The sequence below is a fragment of the Neophocaena asiaeorientalis genome, unplaced genomic scaffold (genome assembly GCF_003031525.2).
Source record: "Neophocaena asiaeorientalis asiaeorientalis breed wild unplaced genomic scaffold, Neophocaena_asiaeorientalis_V1.1 scaffold5, whole genome shotgun sequence".
Lineage (NCBI taxonomy): Eukaryota > Metazoa > Chordata > Mammalia > Artiodactyla > Phocoenidae > Neophocaena > Neophocaena asiaeorientalis.
This window is the reverse complement of record NW_020174698.1, coordinates 3,787,073-3,810,613: the sequence shown is the minus strand read 5'-3', so window position 1 is coordinate 3,810,613 and position 23,541 is coordinate 3,787,073. Positions and strand designations below refer to the sequence as shown.

At 35.5% G+C, this 23,541-nt stretch overlaps 1 protein-coding gene across 1 annotated transcript in view; it reads left to right on the top strand.

The window, feature by feature from the left end:
* The window catches only part of EYA4 (EYA transcriptional coactivator and phosphatase 4), a 229,912-nt gene that overhangs the window by 167,552 nt on the left and 38,819 nt on the right, over positions 1–23,541 (top strand). The window contains exons 5-11 of the mRNA XM_024759051.1: positions 2,813–2,905; positions 7,302–7,368; positions 8,597–8,739; positions 8,888–9,031; positions 10,749–10,828; positions 14,512–14,677; positions 22,555–22,691. Coding sequence (XP_024614819.1) covers positions 2,813–2,905; positions 7,302–7,368; positions 8,597–8,739; positions 8,888–9,031; positions 10,749–10,828; positions 14,512–14,677; positions 22,555–22,691 — 830 coding nt within the window. The remainder of the gene's footprint in view (positions 1–2,812; positions 2,906–7,301; positions 7,369–8,596; positions 8,740–8,887; positions 9,032–10,748; positions 10,829–14,511; positions 14,678–22,554; positions 22,692–23,541) is intronic.

Genomic DNA, 23,541 nt, shown 5'->3' with positions numbered 1-23,541 from the left:
CTTTTGGGAAATGAACCTTGAATCACTTATTTCGAGCATGTAGAAGAATAAAACCACAAAATTCTCTAACCTAAGAATCAAAAAATGATTGCAGCTTTTGAAATCAAAATGTTTATGTTGTAAGTTTGAATTTTGCTCATAAAGATGATGCTTTTCTTCTATAGAAGGTTATTCTTTCCATTTGATAGCATGAACTGTAATGATATCGGACACAGTCCTTAAAATAAATTAAAAGCCCTGTTTAACTTCTGTGTTAACTTAAGAAAAATAGAATACGGTAAAAAAAAAAAAAAATTTGAACATGACAGTGAATGTACATTCATAAACTTTTAGAATGAGTATTTTGATAAGTTTTAGAAAACAGATGCATAAAACTAGATTTGTTTCATTGATGAACATCTTTCCAATAGTGTCTTGCACATATTAAATGTGTGGAAACAAAAGCAAGACAAAAGAAAATGGAATACATTTCAAATATATTCAGACCTGTAGTGAAAACGACTTCCATTTTTCAAACTTTATAATTATCATAATGTTTACTTTATAGTCATTACCTGTTTTCTAAATATTAAGATACTTCTTTGTATTTTAACATCTTTTTAATAAATCAGCTAATCATATAAAGAATGCCCATTTCACTTCTCTAAGTTTTCTGTTCCTGAAAAAAACTTATTATTACTTAATATTACTTTCTTTCTCTATAAAAATCAAATCAAAATAACTTTGCATCTTACTCAAGAGATATTTGCTGATGCTGCCCTCCTGTGAACATAAATTATTTTCTGTAGCAGCATGATTAATTTTCCCCCTTTTCCCTATGATTCAACTCTTACCCACATATGAAAAATAAGTTTGGATTAATGTGTAATGTTTTCCCCCAAATGTTAGCATCCATTTAACTATTACTTTTAAATCCATGTGTTTTAGTCCACTGAACACATCTTGATGTGTATGCTTCTCTTTATATACTTTGTAGTGATGCCTCTTCTCAGCTAAATGAGCCTCCTTTGTCTTTGACTAAAAGCAGACCTTTAAAATTTTAATGAGAGATGATTCCAGGATAATGAATGCAACCACAAACTCTCTGGCTTTTCTTCGTTCTCCTTTCAAACTCTCTGGCTTTTCTTCCTTCTCCTTTTGACCACCTGAAACTTTCAAATTGAGGAGATTATAATCAACACCAATACTAAGTTTTTGAAATCAAACCTCAAAGTTGGGATCCAAAGTAACAAAACTAAACCTCATGTCTAGCTTGGTTAGTTTTTTAGATATTCTGCTTCCCCTCTCCCCACTTCACAAGTGAAATATATTTAACCATTAGTATTAATACATCTATTTTAAAAATATTGTTATAGAATTAGACATGTTTAAATAGGAATTTAGCCATGATTAGAATTTGGAAGTCTCTTATCTTAGTTTTGCTGGAGGCTTTGGACGATTCCTTTTTGTCATATGTCAGAAGTCAGATGGGGACATTGCATCATAGAGAGTAGCTTTTACACCTTTCTAAACCCTACTCTGGATCATCTCTATACAGATGAAAGGAATTCTTGGTTAGTTAGTGCTGCCTGTGAGGCAGTGTGGTTTAGAGTTTGGATTCTTTCCAACCTTTACAGTTCGACTCTGAATCTTCCAGCAAATCTTCATGACATAGTTAAATCCCGGATGCTAAATTAACCCCAGAGCTCACTGAGGGAGGGTCCAGCCAATTCTCTTCATGTGGAAAGGGGACATAATCATTACTGCATGTTTCTCCATCATTAATTGCTTTTCTAACAGAGTAACGTCGCTGACTTGCTTGCTTGGTGGGTACGCTCTGAGCCCACTATTCTTTTGGCCATATTTGTCCGTGGTTGGCTAGTCTTCAGCTTTCTTCTTTATAGTTTTCTGCTTGCTTCTGAGGTTTTGAACTGTGTCATTCCATTTATGACCAGGAAACATAAGAGGTGTTAAGCAGAAAATAATTTAGTTTATTCCCTTGCTGCTGTGATACATGGAGCTCTGGCCACAAAGGGAAAATATGGTGTGACAAAATGGGTAGAGGCTTGCCCCTGCCAAACTCGTTGCATCTAATAATGACAGTGATGTATACCTCAGTGGCTACATCATTGCCAAGTGAGGATTTTGCCAAAATATACCACCTCAAAGGAGAAATAATATATGAAAGAGTTTTCAAAAGATACAATTAGTGTTGTAGAAACCATCTCTTATTCTATGCTTATGTCTATAATGTATTAAAAATTGTTATACCATTAGAATAAAAAGCCCAATACCTTATGGCTCTTTTGGCTTTTGTAGAGCAGAAATTTACTGAGTGCTTCATTTTTCAACCACCATATGCATAAACCCCTGGTTTCTGTATTTGCATATGCCTCGTTGTATTCTTAAGCAATCTTTTTTTTTTAATGTCATCTTGGGAAGAATAAAGTATAAGCAGTAAATCTCTTTGTTACGATTTGGATTAAATGTGCTAAAGACTGACTGACGATTCCTTTCTTCTGCCTTTCGACTATAATACCAGAGTGTGCTTAGGTGATTTAAAAATGCAAATACACGTACTGCTGTTTCACTGTGTAAGGTTGACTGCCTTTATAAGCCAGGTTCGAGAAAACCAGCTTAGGCAGAAGATTTTTAGATTAAATCCTCTATAAATGCATGTCCATTTAGAAGCTAAATTAACAAAACTCTCCTCATCGACTTCCCAAGTTTTCTCTTGCATGCCATGGTAGCTAGAAAAGCCACTAGTCGTACAGTCAGCATCTTTGATATAAAGTTAGAAATAAAACTCACATGTACTTATTCTTCTACGTAGTGTCTCTCCTTGCAGTCAAAACAGAGCCTTTGAACAGCAGTGAAACCACAACCACGACTGGAGATGGAGCGCTTGACACTTTTACTGGGTCAGGTAAAGCCTTAAGCTCGTGTGTTGTTCTGTACGCATTGGGGTCCACCTCACCCTCCTGGTGAATAAGCGAGAATTGGATTTTTATAAATTCAGCAATAAATTCACTTTTTGGAAAACTCATTGTCATAAAATTATGCTTTTTTTAGAAATGATGTTTAGAATAGTTTTGCTGAATCTGCAGTTGACAGCAAAGCAATCCCCTGACTTTCTTATTAGAAATTAGCAGAACTGACTTCTTTCATAATTATTTTATACAGTGCTTAATTTAATTATTAGGCTGTAATTGTTAACTTTGTTCCTTCAACTTACCCATTTAAATGACATAAAAACTGCCTTCTCTCCAACATTCGAGATGTAAAACTATCCATTTGATTCTTTCTAAATAACCTTGTTTCCTCTCTGGGTTTTAAAAAAAAAAAACCTTCCTGTGTAAGCAGCTGAGTGACAGGTATTAAAGGTTAATGGGCTGCAGGAGAGCACATGCTGGTCGCATTAGAACCCAGCCTCGACTTTCGCTCAAATGCTTCAAAGAGAACAATAGCGTGTCTTTAAACATCAATCCTCTTTAAATATAAATACCTGATAACTCCCAGGTGGACAAAAGGACGGGCAATAAGTTGACTTAAAGATTTTTTTTCGTTACTATATTTCATTTGGTTGATTATCTGGTGAAAGGACGTTTCTTTTTTTTAACCTGAGGAGGAATTTGTATAGCAGAAAGATGAACATTAAACCTAGAAAAGTATTTGTGATAATTAAATCTTGGTTCTGTTATTCTACTCTAATATATTTTATACTTATTCATGTTCTCATATACAAGGATTTTGTGTGGGTATGCTTCTCATGTAAAAAGAGCTGAGGTAAATCCTTGACTATAATGTCATTATAGAATATATTTGATTTTTATAGATACAGATGATCCCGTTTCATTGGTTCACACTGATTGGAAACAGCTGCCATGTATTCACTTAAATATTAGTACTCCAAACAGAAAGATATAATAATTTATACACTTTGTATAGAGAAGCATGTGTCCTAATTCACATCCTTTCTAGCAATTCTCTTGCCTCTTAGCAGATAAATAGGCACCAACTTACCCTAGCATTTATATTACTTACCATAACTGTTGTAAACTTTCTGCAAAGTAAATGCATATATGAACACAGTTTTTAAGGATAGGAATGAAATTAAGTGATTGCTGATATACTTAAATAGTACACTACAAGTCAATGAAAGATGAATGAAAAAATTATGGGATGTTAGCTCCAGAAGGAATTTCAGAGATCTGTGATGATCCGTTTTATAGGCAAGAATATGGAGGCACAGAGAAGTTAAAGGTGGTTAAGGCCATACAGTCAAGGCCTCACAGGTGGTCACTGGTAAAAATGATTCTAGAATAATGTCCTGGTCAGTCCAACAATCTTTTCTTTAATACCCCACTGGAAAATATAAAGATGGAAAAAGAAACAGGTGTGAACTGTCAAGCTGTCTGGAATTTACTCATATTATATTTACAAATAGTTTCCCAGTTTTCTTTTAAGAATTATCTAGGGCTATGCTGTCCAGAAAAGTAGCCACTGGCCATATGTGGCTATTTAAGTCTAAATTAAACACTATTTGGTAAAGCAAAAATTTTTTATCTAGTCACATTAATTACATTTTAAGTGTTGAATAGTTAGTTGTATGTGGGTTTTTTTAGTGGCTACCATAATGGACAACTCAGATATAGAACATTTCCAACGCCATGGACCAAGTTCAATTAGACAGAGTGCTTTAGGTCAGGGATTCTCAACAGCATCACTATTAAAAACTTGGCTAATTTTTTTAGTGTGGGAGAGCTGTCCTCTGCACTGTAAGGTGTTTAGCAGCATTCCTGGCATCTATCCCAAGTTAACAGTAGCTTTCCTAAGTTGTGCCAACCAAAGATGTCTTCTAGCATTTTAAATGTTCCCTGGCAGGCAAAATTTCCACCCATCCCCCAACTTCGTCTCCCACCTCTCATCCCATTGAGAGTCACTAATCTAAGGTGTTACAGTAATACCGGTAAAACCTTAAAACTGCTTGACACCACCCTATGAGAATCTGACAATATTCATTAAAATGTGTTTTAATTAATTTTCAGGACATTTTGAAGACAAGCACTTTTGCTAACTTTTGTATGCAGAAATGATGGAGTATAATGAGTTGAGTGCTTTGCATACATCTCTTGATTAATTAAATGACAATGGGGAATAAAAGGAAGGTCTCCTAAATTTGTACATGGGATTCCAGAAATCATACTGGAAAGATTAGGCTGCTCTTTGTAGGAACAGTCTTTACTTTGATCAGCGTAATCTCAGCTCACTTTAATCCAATTTTGTTGTTGTTTTCAATTGTCTGCAGATTTATTAGTTAGAATAAAATATATACAGCTTCGTTAAGAAGCATAAACTTTCTAAGTTTTATGTAAACATAGTTTTCTGAGTCAAAGGTTTTGTTTTCTACCTAGAAAATGAACATATGGACATTAATATGAAATTTTAAAGGTTGAGCCTTTATACTGTTATGGGTACATTATTCTAATGGTATCTAGATTCATTCATTAGAGGGAAGAAGCATCCTATATATTCAGATTTGTGTTCATATATGTGAAGCTTTTTTTCTGAAATAATTTTGTTCTTTGGCTAATTCAATAAAAGCTGCAGTTTCTTTTTATTATTTGATGTTTCTTTAGAAAAGCCTTGTGTTTCACAGTCTTGAGAATAACTGATTAGTGTAGTCTGAGTCTTGAGTGTACCACAATGAAGGTTTACAAATGAAACAAAGAATGTGGAACTGAGCCTTGCTTAAGTATATTTCTGCTAAATAGAGTATAATTATTGTGAATCAATGAATCAGACTGAATTTCCTGTGTAGTACACTGTTGCTATTATGTAGCCCATAGTGGGAGAGAAAAGGCCTGTTCTCATTGAATTGATTTGAAAGTTTTAAACATTCTTTATGTTTTTAATAAATAAGTAGAAAATTAATGGTTCAGTGGTCCATGTGTTTTCAAATATACATAGCAAATTCACTTAAATTTGGTTGCTGAAAATATTTAGAACATAACACCTCTAATCATATTCAGTGATTGTCAAAATTGATTCATAATATTCTTGAAAATATACTCTCTGCATTATTGCTATGAAAACTATAATATACTCTCCGTACTCAGAGCTTACAGTCTAAATAACATTTTAAATACATTAAATTCTATGTGTTTATGAAGCAATAGATCACAAGGGTACTTAATAGCATTTGGATATAGAAATATATCATGTTTCATAAAATAGTTAGCAACCTAAGCCTATTTGTCACTTTTACAATTCTAAAAGTTTAGCTCCAGAATTATTATGAACAACTTAGAAAAGACATAGTACTTTGAAGTATAACTATGATTGATTAGACTAAACTAATTCCAGCACTGCATTGTATACTACTTTAATCTTTTTGAAAAGTGAATGAACAGCAGATGGCCTAATAAAGACACTCTGTGTGCTTGCCCAGTATGGATTGGCTCTGAAGGGACTGCCTTAACACTTTAGGGTCCATATATTTGCAGTACATCTGTCTTAGTCAAGGCAGATGGTTAAAGGAAAGAGAAACTTCCAAACTTTTGGATACATTCCAGTTTGGGACTGCATGTTTGGCTGAAATGTTAATAGGACCTGATTTTCACCTTTAAGTTCTTCTCAAAAAAGTACAATCTCTGATAGTTCAAAATATATTTATAAATATGATTGCTGCTGCTTCTTGCAGTTAGGTGTTTTTTTTTTAATGTTGCATTATCACCCATGCTTTCTGTGTATATTCCAATTATTATTAGAATTATTTGGACCCTGCATTTTTAACTACTCATTGGATTGGCAAAATGAAAGGAAAGAGAAAACGATATCATTTTACAACTTGAAAATGAAGGTTGAAGCATCATATTTTTCTTAATTTTTATTATATTTCTAATAGAATAAATACACAGGAAGAGCAATATATTTGGAATTTAAACATAAAGTCTGCAAATTAAAAAATTTACCTTTAATCATGAAAGCTTAATTACCTATAGTCAAGGATATCTATTCATAGCATATTAATACGTCAGAGCATGCTACGGATTTAAGGAAATGGAGGAATGATGAAGGGTAATGATTTGTGAAAAAAGTTTGTGTCATGCTCCTAGCACATACGTGAAACAGTTTAATTAGAAGAAAATGTTTAGGCATCTGTTTCTGTCTAGAAAATGAATGAATTTTCTGTTTAGAAAATGAATGAATTTTTGGAAACATATCTCTAACATAGTCATTTCTTGAAATAAGTTTTGCACACTCCAGTGAAATATATTTATAAAGCAACCTTTTTTTGCACTGGTTTTTGTGTCTTACAGTAATAACAAGTAGTGGCTATAGCCCCAGATCAGCGCATCAATATTCCCCACAGCTGTATCCTTCCAAGTAAGTGGTCAGTAGTCTTTCAGATTTGTTAGAATGATTTTCCAGCATTATCTTGATTAATCATGTTTATACAATATAACAACTTTAAATCAGGATATATTTATGTATATAAATGTTATAGATAGGCAGTTGAATTGATAGATACTTGGATAGATTCATTGGATAGATTAGACATTAGGTAAATACCCTTCACAAGTCTAGGAATACCCTCACTTATATCTAGACAATTGCTTTAATTCTGGATATTTATATACTTTGAGGAAAGCATCAAGCTCAAACCGGAATACACAGATTTTTAAATGAAAATTCAAAAATGCTGACTAGTTTAAAGAAAATCTAAAAAGATTACATTTTATTCAAACATCAACACTTCATAATTTGCTCCATCACTGCAATATTTTTATTGGATTTCAAGTTCTAATAAACATTTTTGAAAAATATACACTATTGCTTTTATGACTAATATAGTCAACTTTCTGAGCACAGTGGTAGAAATTTCAAGTTTAACTACATTGGGTGTATCTGAATTTGGTTGCCATCAGCCAGATGTGTCAAGGTTTTGGGTTCCTCCTGATCATGTACATTTAAAAGTTATTTTCCACAGCAGCTAGAGTGTTTATCCTTAAGTATAGGCTAGAGATTGGATATCCATTTTGGGAACATTCCATAAGATGTGGCACGATGAAGGGAATGGCATTCCATTTCTTTTCGGGAAGCTGCCTACTTTTTCATTTTTTTTAAATTTTATTTATTTTTTAAGATTTTTAGTTCTCTGTAGAGAATTTTTGGTAGGGCCTTTAATGACTTTTGTAGTCATTACATAGCATTGGGTCGTGCATGGTAACAGGAAATATGCTCGTGAGTGTACTAATTAACTGGCCTGGGCTTTACTTTCCTCATCTACATATCAGTTGGAATACTATTTCGAATGTAAGCAGTATAGACCTGGAAGAGACTTTAGGTGTGATATCTAAACCAAAGTTTTCTTTTCACAGGTGAGGTGTAGACTTAGCAAGTTTAAATTATTTGTCCAAGGTAACTAGACTGGTTTGTAGCAGAGCCTGGGCTCCTGACATTCAGACTCTTGTCCTTTTCCATATTGTTAAAATGATATTATGGATAAAGAAGAGGATTACTTCCGGGCTATTATCAGGTTTCACTGATCTAAGCTGTCTGAATTAATATGCAGTCTTTGTTGCCACAGTAATGCTATTTTTCTGATATTTAGGCCCTATCCACACATTCTTTCTACACCAGCAGCTCAAACAATGTCTGCCTATGCAGGCCAGACTCAGTATTCGGGGATGCAGCAGCCAGCCGTCTACACAGCGTACTCACAGACAGGACAGCCCTATAGCCTGCCCACTTACGGTATTTCACATCTTCTCTCTTCTTCTTTGGTTATAAGCACGTAATCCTGCTGGCTAGTAGTTGTATAGTCTAATATATTGATATGTTACAACTCAGAAGTAAGATCACTTTACTAATGAAATGGGTTGCACATGCGTTTTCCAAACAGATCTGGGCGTGATGTTACCAGGCATCAAGACAGAGGGCGGACTCTCACAAACTCAGTCACCGTTACAGAGTGGGTGCCTCAGTTACAGCCCAGGGTTTTCTACCCCGCAGCCAGGCCAGACACCTTATTCTTACCAGATGCCAGGTAAGTACCACACAGGAAACATGTTATGTGAGAAAGAATTCTTTGAATGAGACTCCTTGGCTTCAGACTAGGAATATAAAGTCAGGAGGACAGTTTTAAATCTTACCACTGCTCACACGACGTCATCAGAAAAGACAAGTAACTAGGAAGAAACATGATGAAAAGAGTTCAGTATACGTCAAGAAACATGACCCATATCAAAGTTAAATATTTAAGTTTAAGTTGCATAAAATTGGCAGGAAACTAAGTCCAAGCAAAGCAACCTCCAGGCCAGTCGCCACACCAGTCACATGTTTGGCATCTATTTAAGGGATTTCAAAGATTCACGACAAAACCCAGTATTTTCTTGTCAGGATTCCTTACATACGTAATGCTTTTTTGATTAAATTTAAAATTGAATTAGCACTTCTCTAAGTCCCATTTATTGTTGAATAATTGAAGATTTTTTTTTGTTCATTTCTAAAATCTCTCCCCTGTTAATACTATATTTCTTGAAGAGGAATAATTAGATAATTTGTACCTCCACCTTAAAAATTTTTTCTCCATGTACAATCATTATTTAATTTTTCTTTTTGTTTTTGTCTCCAATTAAAAATTATTTTTGAACATTGTGTAGTAGTTGCAGAAAATATTTTAGTGACATACTAAAAACATTAAAAGGTTATTTCCTATCTGTCATTTTTTTCTATATGGTTAGTCATAGTTTGGGGGCTATATTAACATTATTTGAACCAACTGATATTGCCATTTTAGTTGACTGACTAAAGTGAAATAATCACTTAGACCTTTTTGGCTGAAACGACAGGTCTCTTTTTTCCTTATAACGTCGGTAGATAAATCTATGCATACATGCCTCAACCACAATAAGCCACTGTGGGAAATGCCATAGAGACGTATCCATTTATTCCCCAGAATACTTTCATATCGGATATTCCAGGCCATGTCAGTTTGTGTCGATTACCTAATACTATTGCTATTCAAGACACACTGATAAAACAAGTAATCAGCTGCCTCAGTAGTCTTTTATTTTATTCCTTAACAAGTACATTCCATGAGAACATTTTTTTTTGGAATCTGTAAATTGATAGTTCACTTGTTTTTGCTCTAATTTTAAAAATAATTAAATAACTTTCAGACCTTGTCGTAAAATTTTAGAAGGTCGTCAAACCTTAGGTGATTGCAGTATAAACAGTTCTGCCTTGGGTCTGAGCCCTAGCTCACAGCTTTTTTTGTTCTAAAGAAAGGACATAGAGGAACAGAAAGATGGGGAGCTGGAAGCATGAACTCTAAATGGATTCCATGTGTTTATTTCCTAAGCTAGCCCCAGCCAAATGTTTGAACTTGAGTAGTTTTTGTATGTATATGCAGTTGATATGACCACTGGAAAGTTCCAGTAGTTTCCTGGAAGTAGTCTCAGTATGGATAATATCTTATTCTTTGGGTACTTCTGTATGTGTAGGCATTGACCCTTGAAGGTTAGCCAAGTCCTTGGTAAGACTGTTCCCACAAGCTCCTGTTTACCTCTATAGACTTCTAAAGAAAACACTTTACCTGTTGTCACAAGACACAGCTAAGGACATTTTCCTTAGAAATCTCTCAATTTTCAATCTCACTGCCTCAACAACAAAATTTAATATATATTTCATTGAATTCTGTGAAATGTTTTTAATATTTTTCAAGAAATATTTTTTAAATGCAATTTGTTCTTTACCTCTAGGTTCTAGCTTTGCACCGTCATCTACTATTTATGCAAATAATTCAGTTTCCAATTCAACGAATTTCAGTGGTTCACAACAGGTATAGTAGCTTTTTATGTTTTTGCTTTTATATATATTTCAGATTTTTGAAGAATAGTATCAGGTTAGTAAGGTTTATGTATTTAAAATTAAGATGGCATTTCAGGGTAGTAAAAATGAGCCGTCTGGAATTCTTTGGATTTGTGTAATTCTGGATGTTTCAGTTTTCCTGATTGCTAAAGTTTTGCCCTTTAAACATTTAAGCCATGATTGTTTTAGTCATTTGACAGGAAATTACAGAATCTATTGCATATTTTCCTATTATTTTAAGCTATACTAAACATAATTTTATTTTTTCTTGATAAAACAGTTATTATGAAAATTCATAGGTTGAACTATAATCAATAATCAGATTATAATGTAGACTATAAAACACTCTTGGTCCAAAACCAAATCATTTGTTCCTAAACAAAATGCCTCTCAAACTACTATTGGCTTTTATTTTTTAGTTCTACGATTTTTTTTTTGATAACTGTTAAATTCCTACTGCCCTGACAGCTGTAATTTTTTGCTTTTGTCACCCACTACACTTGCTCCTAGAATTCCTTAGTCCTCATAGTGATGTTTGCTTAATATTTTTGTGTGTTTTGAAACCTGCGATTGTTTTTAGAATCGTGTTAGAATTATGTGTGGAACAAGCGTGGATGTGCCTGAATGAGTGAGTTAGCATGGAACGACATGAATTTGTGATATATTCAGAAAGTTTTGTCCCTATTTCCTGCTTCTCAGTCATGTTCAGAGTAGCTGAGGTAGAAGGGTAGCTGATTTCATGGGTAAGCAATACACTAACATAATCGCTGGACTTCTGTACATTCTAAAATATGTTACTGCATAAGTGTTTGCTCTTTGGATTTACTGAAGGAATTATATGAATTGCCTTCTCCTGTCAATTTTTATTAAGGTAACAAGAGGCAAAGAGGAAAATTTGATGATTAAACACTGGAATAATGATATTTTTGACTGGATTAAACTGTATAGTTTGGCATTAGTTTGAAAAATGGTTTCTTAAAACAGTAAACATCAAAGTCAGTATGCATATTTTATTATAAAAAATTGAGAAATTTTGATAATCCAGGTAGCTTAATTTCACTTGCTCATTTATTAATACACCAAACATTTATTGAGCACCTGTTACCCATTAGATTTTTCGACTGTGCATTGGAGATTCGAAGTCGGTGTTCCCTGCTCTCTGGAAGGATACAATCCTCCTGAAGACACAGACATGAAAATAGTATGGACAGGGAGTGGAATGTTTGGAATATAATAATAGAAATATACACTAGTCAGAGTGGTAGCATAAGGGGAAGACTGCTTTGTTCTTTGTTGGGAGGATTAAAAAAAATGATTAATAAGGAGAAGACAATTTATTGACAAACAGTTTTATATCACAAAATACATCCAGTACTAGCAGTATATTTAATTCAGTGGCCTCAATATAATATGTAATCTGTATTTTGGACCATGGTCTGAAGACTAATTGATTCTTTTAGCAAATACTCACTGAGTGCCTGTTAGATATTAGGAACTGGTCTGTATCCTGGGGAGCTGAAGGTAGGAGCAGCGTGAATGGAACCTGTTTCTTGCTTTAGGGAGCTTTCTGTCTACTGAGAAAAGCAGACAATAAACCAGTAAACACCTGAGTAAATATAGAATTGGAAAGCATGAAGGGAGAGAACAGGGTCCTATTAAAAATATCATGAGAAGGCTAATTTTGAGTAAGGGGGATTTTGTGGAAGGCTTCTCCATGGAAATGACATTTAGGCCAAGTCTTCCAAAAGTTAGGTGAAGACTGAGGGCAAGGGTGTTCAGGCATAGAAAGCAGCATGTATCACATCCCTGAGGGGTGAAAATCTTGGGGTGTCAGTGAACTCAAAGAAGGCTGGAGCTTAGTTTGCACCTGAGGGGCATGTGGGGAAACATCCATTTATGGAGGCCTGCTAATCCATTATGCGGCCTGCTAATGTAGGGCCCTGTGGCTTATAATAAGGAACTTCAATTCTATTCCAAGCCCAAAGGGAAGCTATTAAAGAATTTTTTAGCAGGAGAATAACATCATGTAATTTGTTTTTGAAAAATATTACTCTGGCTTCAGAGACTTTGGAAAAAGACAAAAATGGAAATGAGGAGAGCAGTTAGGAAACTGGTACATTGGCTACAGCAGGCAGTGAAGGTAGCTTGGACAAGGTGATAAGAGTGGAGATGAAGAGTAGGGGGAATCTTTGAGATATACTTGAGTGCAAAAGGACACTATAATCACTGGAAGCTGGTAGACTGGACCTTTCCAGTGAGTAACTTCATCTTCCTCTCCGGGCACTGGCAGCCCAGTGGAGAGCTTCCCACACAGATAGATGCTGGAGTCAGTCTCTCTGGCTTCCAGTTTGAGCCCTGAAACTTGCTGTCTGACTTTGGGCAAATCACTTTAAACATTCTGTGCCTTTATCCCTTTACTTCAGTGTAAAATAGAGATAGTAATAATACTGCATAGGACGTTGTGAGATTTCAATGAGTAAATCTACTAAAGGCCCTAGAGGAGTGCGTGACACAAAGTAAGCACTGTGTTAATATTTGTGATCCATGTTTTACTCTGAGAAAAATACGTTACTAGGAATTTTGTCCAAATACTGCCAATAGTTTTCTGTTTTTTTGTTTGTTTTGTTTTTGACTCTCAGGTAATAGTGGGGAACATCAGATCCTGAAATTAACAGACAAATAGAATTTTCATTTTCTGCCATACTGCTTAACCCTTTCTGATGATTATACATATATGTACGAACGCAGAGAATTTCCTCTTTTGGAAACCACATCAACCATGGATCTTTGTTTCCCTTGGAAATGTGCATTAGGGAATCTTCATCCTGACCAAGGATTTGTCATCACTGATAACAATTTGGGCTAAAACATGTCAGATATATTAAACACCAACTATTGCAACAAATACTTATTCCTTATCTTAATATGTAAAAGGATTTTGAAGGATTATTTACATCATTTTAAGATTATTTTAAAATTTTTAAATAAAAAGCAGGTGAAAGGAATTGACCCAATGGCTTTCTTTTTTCTCTAACAAATGATGCAAACTAAATATATGAAAGCCTCACGAAGGACTTTAGGTCAAGGCCTCAGGTGGCATGTAGCCTGTGAGAAACTGGGTAAGAATATCTTTTATTCATTTTCTTTTCTCTACTGTTTACCTCCTGCCAAGAAAACAAAATTATCAAGAGTAGCCTAGAAAGGGAACAAAAATCACAATAATGCAGCCCAAGGTCTGTATGGAAGCGGGGAGAGGGGCACACCTCCTCCTTGCTGGTGATATTAGAAGATGAGAATGAATGCTGTGAATACGAACACCTCCTTCTCTCCTCTTCAAGTGCATAAGACCCGAGGATGTCCATCCCTGGAAATGTAATTCTGGGGGGAAAGTGATGCATATACAACCTTTAAACAGATTAAAATTTGTGTACTGGACCTGGTTTGCAAGACCCGCAAGGTATTTCATTACTATGTGCGTGTAGGAGATGCCCACAGAATGGTCTCTGCTTATTAGGATCACCTCAAAGCTGGGGACTCCAGAACCAGTGGAGCCAGATACTAATCTTTCCATTGCCATTGTGATTGCTTTTCTTTGGAGTATACTAGAGGGTAATCTGTCTTTCAAACACACACACATGTCAATTATTATTTCAGGATTATCCATCCTACACAGCCTTTGGCCAAAACCAGTATGCACAGTATTACTCTGCGTCAACATATGGAGCATATATGACATCAAATAACACAGCTGATGGCACGTCCTCCTCGACCTCAACCTACCAGTTGCAGGAATCTCTCACAGGACTGACTAGCCAACCAGGTACAGATCTTCATCCAGGTGAAATACTTTTTATATGTTTTGCTGTATCTAATAATATGGAGAAAATGGGCATTTTAAAAACAAGGCTGAAAGCTTCCAGATAATTATGCTGATGTTTAATCTGTGCTAGTACCACTGATTTAGGTGAGGCTTTTCTGGCATTCCAGAAACCTTTCTTTTAGGTGTGGGATAGTTAGGAGATTTTAATATCAAATGACAGAATACATATGAATATGGAGATAAAAGGTAAGTGGATCTTTTACCAGACTAATTATTTCATGGAGATCTTGACAACATAGAAAAGTTGTAATATTATCTTCTTTGGGTAAAACTGATAATATTTCCTTTATGCTTGAGAAACTGTATAACTTTTTCACCTTACGAGTCATCAGTAGCCCCAGCCAGTGAACATTTCCCACATTCCTAGGATTTTTAGAATCATTGGTAGGTAGTTTAATATCTTTGTCTGATCAACACATATTTAAAATCCATCATAGTCTTCATTGCCAGAAGCTTGTCTGTATTCTTATTAGAATTGTATTTGCTGACACATATTTAACACAGCTGAAGAACTTGAAGTGAAAAGCAAGTTTAATAGAGATTCATTGTAACCCCAATCAAAATTCCAGCAGGATCTTTCGGAGGAATTATCAAGATGATTCTAAAATTACAAGGAAAGACAAAGGAACTAGAATAGCTGAATAATTTTGAAAAATAAGAACAAAGTTTGAAGACTCACATTGCCTGATTTCAAAATTTATAAGATATAATAATCAAGAATGTTTGGTATTGGAAAAAATATTAGATACATAGAGCAATGGAATAGAATAAAGAGTCCAGAAGTATATATATTTCTGGATATATTTTGTATATGTTGTATATAATATATACAACATATACAATGATACAACATATACTAAAAGTTTGGTTTTTGACAAAGGTGCAAAGGCAATTAGAGAGAATGAATAGTTTTTCAGAAAATGGTGCTGGAACACTGACACCCATATGCAAAACAAAACAAAACAAAACATAAAACAGAACCTTGACTTGTAACTCATACCATATACAAAACATGTTAAAACTAAAACTTCTAGAAGAAAACATGGAGAAACTCTTTGTGGCCTTGGGTTACATAAAAATTTAATAGATATCACGCTAAAAACACAATCCATAAAAGAAAAGAAAAGCTAAATTAGACTTCATAAAACAAAGAACTTCTGCTCTTGAAAAGACACCATCACAAGAGTAGAAAGACACGCCGCAGATTGGGAAAAAATACTTGCAAAACACATATCTGATAAAGCACTTGTATCCAGAATATATAAAGAACTATCAAAACTCAATAAGAAAATCAAAGTTAAGAGTGGTATTTTTGTAAATACCATTTAGTATGTTCAAGAATATTTTTCTGACTTCCAGTTATTTGCAAGATCCAAACTCATCTCTGCTTCTTTTTTGTCCTGCTTGGAAGGGCAAGAAAATAGGGACACGTGGTCACAATACTGTAAATTCTTTCTAACTGGACCAGTGGTTCCAAGAAGACAAAAAGCCCATTAAACAATTATTCATTGAGTGCCTGTTAGGTACCAGGCGCTGCTGGTATTTCAGCAGTGAATATGCTCTCTGCATACATTTAGCTTCATTTAGCTTCCATTTAACAAGCAAGACAAGATCAAGCAAATAATTAAAATAGTATGAATGTTGAGAAAAGGAAAATGCTAGATAACGTGGGGAATATTAACGAGAAAACTAATTTGAACATGAAGAAGTGGCAATGAAACATACTTTTGCGATACGCGGGCCCCTCACTGTTGTGGCCTCTCCTGTTGTGGAGCACAGACTCCAGACGCGCAGGCTCAGCGGCCATGGCTCACGGGTCCAGCTGCTCTGCGGCACGTGGGATCCTCCCGGACCGGGGCACGAACCTGCGTCCCCGACATCGGCAGGCGGACTCTCAACCACTGCGCCACCAGGGAAGCCCGACAATGAAACATACTTTAAGCGACAGAGAAAATGCAATTATATTCATGAAATGGCAACATTCTTTCTTTTTGGTTCACTGTTATATATGGGGTGAATAAACAACAAGGTCCTACTGTATAGCACAGGGAACTATATTCAATATCCTGTGATAAACCATAATGGAAGAGAATATTTAAAAAAAAGAATCTCAAAATATTGTCTCTAATCTAACTATGGACCGAAGGGAAAATTGTTAATAGGTGTACTAGACTTTGATGCCCCTACTACCAGTTTCTTTCCCCTTATCTTCTTTTTAGACCCTCCCTCCTGTAAACACATAGCCCCTTTGAACCTCTAGTCCTCATTCCCTCTTTTTAGTCGTTCCACCTAACCTCCCCGTCTCTTAGCAGCCATATCTTATGTAGGGCCAGGATGAAGGGAAGGCAAGAGTTGCCTGGGGTGCAGAATGTAAGGGGGCGTTCATTCTCACAGCCCTTAAATTTTACACCCCTTGGCACACTACCTGCCTTAACTTCCGCCCAGCCTAAATCCCATGTTCCAATTCTGTCCTGATCCTCTTTGAGTAAACACTTACATTTCATTAAGAATCTTAATTTAAAGAATGAGTGATTTCAGAATCCTTGCTTACAAGTGGTGGAAGCACTTTAGGTGGGGAGATATTTGATGTTCTCGTCACACTGCGAAAGGTGTTTCTCACTGGTGAATGCACGGGGAAAACAAAGTAGAATGACTGTGTTCAGAAGCAAAACCACAGACTAAATATTTGATCATCGAGATATCAGAGACCGAGTGACAGGACTGGCAAAGTGTTTTGGAATTTACTAGAATTGAGCTACCAGGAATGAAAACCATTCAAATACCCCAAAATGGTTTATGCTGCATAGAACTTTGGGTGGAAGATTGGTTTTAATCTAATTTCAGTATGACCACGAGAGTTTCTATGCACGAAAGACACAGATGGGTACTCTCTATTAGCTAAAGAATAATAAATTTCAGAATAGCTATTTTATTTACATTAAAAATACTAAACGCAGACATGTAGATATTCTGAGTATGTGACTTTGAATGTAACACATTCATATGTGACATTCTCATATTCAGTATCAGAATGCTGCAATTTCTTCAGCTTTCCACTGGTTGCTAATACCAACGAATACAGTTTGACATAATTGTCAGATCTTACGAGACTTTCCATTGAATTTAAAGAAGAAATTATTTCTACTTGTACCCATATCGTTCTCTCAACCAAAATCATAACGATACACGTGTCTAGATCTTTAAGGAACTCTGTGACCTCAGACCTTCAGTCAAGATAGTTTTAAGTTTGATTTTGCCTTTGCAGGTCTGGCATGCATCCAAAAAGTAAACACGTTCATAACTATGGGATTTTTCTTTATTATTGATGAAATTTGAGGTATTTTGTTTAAGGGTATAAAGAGTATTTTCCACTGACTGGCTCTGCGTTTGGACTTAAAGCAGAGACCTAACAGTTAAATCCACAGTTTGTCATAAATCATTCACTGTTGACTTCTCCCGTGTTTAAAATGGAAACATACTTTATGTTCTATAAGAGACAGCTGGTTGCTCTGATTTAGCGATAAACCTAATGAAATAAAGTTGATTCTAAATATCCAAAACTTAGAAGGTGCAGTTATTCATTACGGTACTGATTAAAAGATAATTATTCAGTCATGTATAGTGTTAGCCCAGGAAAAAGCCTAGGGCAATGGGTAATGACTGATGTTATTTGGAAATTACAAATAGCATTCAGTCATTTATTTTACCTTATTAGGTAATTTGACAGTGTATTTAAAGAAACATCACCATGCTGATTAACAACAGATATTTTAGTTCATTATCTTTGAAAAGATCTTTCTTTGCCTTTAACATAAAGGTTATCTTAGGTATATTATATTTTTGATTCGCATTCCGAGTGTTTGATGACTGATAGCACATTAAGCTTAGTGATATTTTTATAGCTCCTTTTTAAAATTTTAAACATCTTTAAAATTAAATATAACTAGCAATTTGTAACAGCATTCTGTAGTCTGAGACCTTGGCAAACATCTCAGATACATTAGCTAATTAAACTTTACAAGTGTTGCAGAAAAGTAAAGGATATGGTAAGATCACTCTTTGAAAAGAAGCCAGTTTCTTAGGCAGAACTCAGTAGACTTTCTAGGCCTCATGGCATTTCACATAAGGACAGGAAGGAAAGCAAAGTACTAATTCATTTCATTGAAGGAACAAGAGGACTTAAACGGAAAGGACTGACCACATGTAACTTCTCTGCCAATTTGCATTTTCCCTACCTGCACCATTACTGTACCCTAGTGCAGTTACCTGAGTGAAATTGACAGAGGCACTGGAATTAACAGCTTTCTCCTTTTAAAAACAAATGTCAACAAATGTTTAATGACCAGTTGAGCTCAAGTTCCTGATTTTGCCCTTTATCAGAAGAAAGGCTAGAACCTTCACAAGATATGGAGGTCAGTTCATTTCCATCTGGGTGGTGGCTGTAGGAGCCCAAATACAGCACATGGCCTCTTAAGGACCTGCTCTTTTACTCTGATGTTCTTCAGATGAATTCCTTGGCCCTCACTCTCACAGAAATTGTGTAAAGTCTGTGTAACTCTTTTGATTAGTAGAAACAGATATACATTTGACCTTTTTGTAACCTGGACAGACTGGTGCTATTTGGGAGAGGAAGTATTACCTAGTGGTTAAAGTGGGAGTTCTGGAACCATATCAACATTTCACATACAGGCTATTTCATCTTGGTTAGTTAATTGAGTCCCCCATGTCTCCAGTTCTCCCATTATTAAAAGAGGCTAATAAAGGAACAAATTCACTGGGTAGAAGTGAAGTTTAAGTCATATATATATATGTGTGTGTGTGTGTGTGTGTGTGTGTGTGTAAAGAACGTTTCACAGTAAAGAGCTCTGACAAATCATTAAGAAAAAGATAACCCAATTTTTTAAAATTAGTCAAAGATTTAAAGTTACTTCATAAAAAGTAGATACCAAGTGAGTAAGAAACAAAGTATTCTACATCATTACTCATCAAGAAAATGCTAATTAAAACTACAATAAGATACTACCAACCCCTACAATCGCTAATATAAAAAAGGCTAGCAATACCAAGTATTGGTGAGGATGTAGAGCAACTAGAACTCTCATTGCTAGTAAGAGAGTAAATTAATACAACAGCTTTGGAAAAGAGTGTTCAGTGTCTACTGAAGGTAAACATATGCCTTCCATTTGACCCAGCACTCCCTCTGCCAGGTGTATACATATAGGCATATGCTTAGTATATACATATAGGGATATGCTAGGAAGGAGAGCTTATGCCCACAGATATAAACAAGAATGTTTATAACAGCTTTATTCATAGTTGCCTAAAACTACAAATAATCCAAATGTTCATCAACAGAATGTATAAAGCATAGTATACATATGTCATGAAGTTCCAGCCATATCAAGGAAAACTCAAACAACTGCTCCAAGCTACAATGTGGGTGGATCTCAGACATAATGAGCAGTGACTCTAGCCAAACACATATTCCAATAAGCTTATTGAGACCCAGACACTTCCTATGACCAGTCTTTTCCCTTCCTCCTTCTACTCTTTTCACTCCCTCGTTGTGATAGCTGCTGACTTCCAATTCATTCGAGTAGCTGAGTTGTTCCTGCCAAACCCCGTCTTTATGGATGCAGTCAACAGTCAACCACCCATTACTGAGCACAGTAACTTTGGGATTTTGCAAGATTTTGTCTATTCACCTCTTGCACTGTGGCAAGAACAAAGCTGCCTGATGAAAGTTAACTCCTGAAAATTGATCTATCATGGATAGAAAGATAGGTCTTAGGGAATGTCGACCAAAAAAATCTTATAAGCTTAATAAATGTGTGTTAATTTGAATCAATCTTTTATCTGAAAAAGAACATTTGATTGGCAGGACCTAGTAACCTTAGAAAAATTCTGTTTTATAAAAATAATTGAAAACAGAAAACATTTTGTGTGATATTTTTAAAAAGTAGATGTGTGTTTAAATACCCAAATCCCCATCTAACGCCTATACACGTAAGCTGAAACCTGATTTACTATGACATAGGGCTATATTCAGCATCGTAACTAAAGATCCTTTTATTATGCTTTCTACTCTCATGCATTCGATAGCAGAAACCCATGCAATGAACTGTGCTAGCAATGTTTTAAGAGCAAATAATATTTGGAACACAGACATTTTTTTGATGCTGTCCTGACATGCACAGATGTTTCCCAAAGAAAACATTTGACCGTTAGAAATTATTAGAGGTTAGCTATGTAAACACTGTTTACCTAAAACATCTCAGAAAAAATGTTACCTAAGTGTGATCTAGTTTGTTCAGATGTGTTTATTTAGATTAATAACTGCTTGGCTGTCCTCATAATTATTTTACTTTAATTTTTATGATAAAGCATGAGAGTCATAACATCTTTACTTTTAAAAATTGTGTAACTTTAATATAGTTTGCCATTGGACTCTCCTAGACATTTTAACATTATGCATATGATTTCAATTAAACATAAATCAGATTTATCTCAGTAATACAAAAAGATAGCTGCTATTAACCAGGCTTTAGTATACAAAGAAACTGAGATTCAGAGAGACTGAGTAAAATGCTTGAGGTCATATAGTAAGTCCAACTCTTGTTACTTGTGAAGTTTTACTGCACCTCACTGTCGCCTTGGTGGATTTATCTTAACACCCTCTCCTACAGACTTGCCACTGCTCTGTACTCTCCACCTCATAAGATCCTGCATCACTAGCTTTAGACGTGTCGGACTTTTGGGTATCTGTGGGACATGCAGAACCCAATTAAACATAAAGTCTGAAACTTATGATTTGACTTGGTATGATGTATGGGTCATCACGTAGAAAGTGACTGACCTATGAGAGGGTTAGATTGCCCACATGGTGTGGAGTGGGGAAAATGATCAAAGGAGACAAATGTGCCGTCCAGTACTGTAGCTGCTGACTTCAGTCTGTACTAGCCCCATTACAAGGGCTTAATAGGCACGTGTGGCTAGTACAGATTGAAGTCAGCTCTAAGTGTCATATACACACAGGATTTTGAAGACTTAGCATGAAAACGAGATTATGTAAAACATGTCATTTTTATATTTATTATATGCTGAAATGATAATGTTTTGGATATATTAGAGTAATTAGCATATAGGAATGAAATTAATTTTACATGTTTCTTTTTACCTTTTTTAATGCAGCTTCTAGAACATTTAAAATTATATGTATGCGTGGTTACATTCGTGGCTCACTTCGTATTTCTGTTGGACAGCACTGGTACACGCTGTTCTTTTAAGACGGGTCCTTTAAAAAGAAAACGTAGCAAACAGATAGCTTCTAGATAGAAATGCAAGGTCAAAGGGAAGGACTTCTCAACTTGTCTGTGTGCCCCCCGCCCCCAGAAATGGGAGAGGTTGAAGGGAAGGTAAGAGAGAGTTTGAGAAGTGGAGCGTGATTATTCTCTAATAGGTGAGGCACGGAAGTCATATTTGCAGGGGGAGGGATGGGATCTCATCCTCAGACATAAGGAGGTGACAACAGATCTAAATTTAGATAAATACATAGGTGGGGATAGAGATGGGAAGTTGAGGGCATCTGGAGTACAAAACGTCTTCAGGTTTAATAGATCACATAGATCGAAACTAGGAGAAAGCTGTGTGACCTGCAAAATTTTGGCTGAATTCGAATTTTGTATATTTGTGATTATAAATCTTTCTTGTCATAAGGAATTTTCTGTTGTAGGATTTGTTAAAATCATTAATCATGAAGACTCATACCTGATCTAAAAATGAAGTGCTGTCCTTGACAGTATTCATGTTATTTACAGGAGAGTTTGATACTGTGCAGAGCCCCTCCACACCCATCAAAGATCTTGATGAGAGAACGTGCAGGAGTTCTGGGTCAAAGTCCCGAGGAAGAGGCCGGAAAAGTAATCCTTCCCCGCCTCCGGACAGTGACCTGGAGGTATGCTGACTTCTCCTTAAAAGGTGTAATGTGATGTTTCATTTTACTGAATGATATGTTCTATACCGTACAGTTCTGTAAAGTTTCAGACTTAAAAGAAAAAGATATATCATGAAATGAGTGGACCTACTATGAAGTAGGCATTTCACAGCTCTGAAATTGGAGATTTCGTCCATTATAATGGCAAAACTAAAAACAATAACAATAACTTAAAAATCATAATGCTCTATAAATTCTAGGCCTGAGATAGTTGCATCTTTTGATCCAGAAGGCACAAGCAGAAATTTGAAAAATAAAGCCATTGTTTGTGGAGTATTTATCTGAGAAGCACTCTTTCTGGGAGTACTAGGGTCATGAAAGATGTTTACATGAGTCAATAAATATTAAAAGGTAAAATTAATCTGTATGGAGAAAAAAAGGTGTCATCAGAAAATAAGAAAACTTCCAATCATTTGATACATATGTTAAAATTTGTATACCTGTAAACCTGTAAAAATTTCCGTGTGTCATTGTTTCCAGTTGGGACAGATCTTTTGAGATCTCTCCATACTAAGCAGGTTGTTTTTATTATGAAACATCAGAAGAAACTATTCTTAACCGTAATGTGTTACTTCTTACACAGCTGCATATTTTAACTGTGAAAAAAAGCTAAATCTCCAGATTTAGTAAAGTCAAGTAATAGCCCTTGTTATCTCTTCGTAAGAGATCATTTCCTTGATGCGAACAACAGTAGTAGATTCAAATGCCTTCAAGAACCCAGCAGGTGATATGAATGAGTGAACTGGGCTACGGGGCCAACAGACTGAGAAGAGTGGGGAGCACTGGCCCAGTCTAAAGGGACCCCTGCATC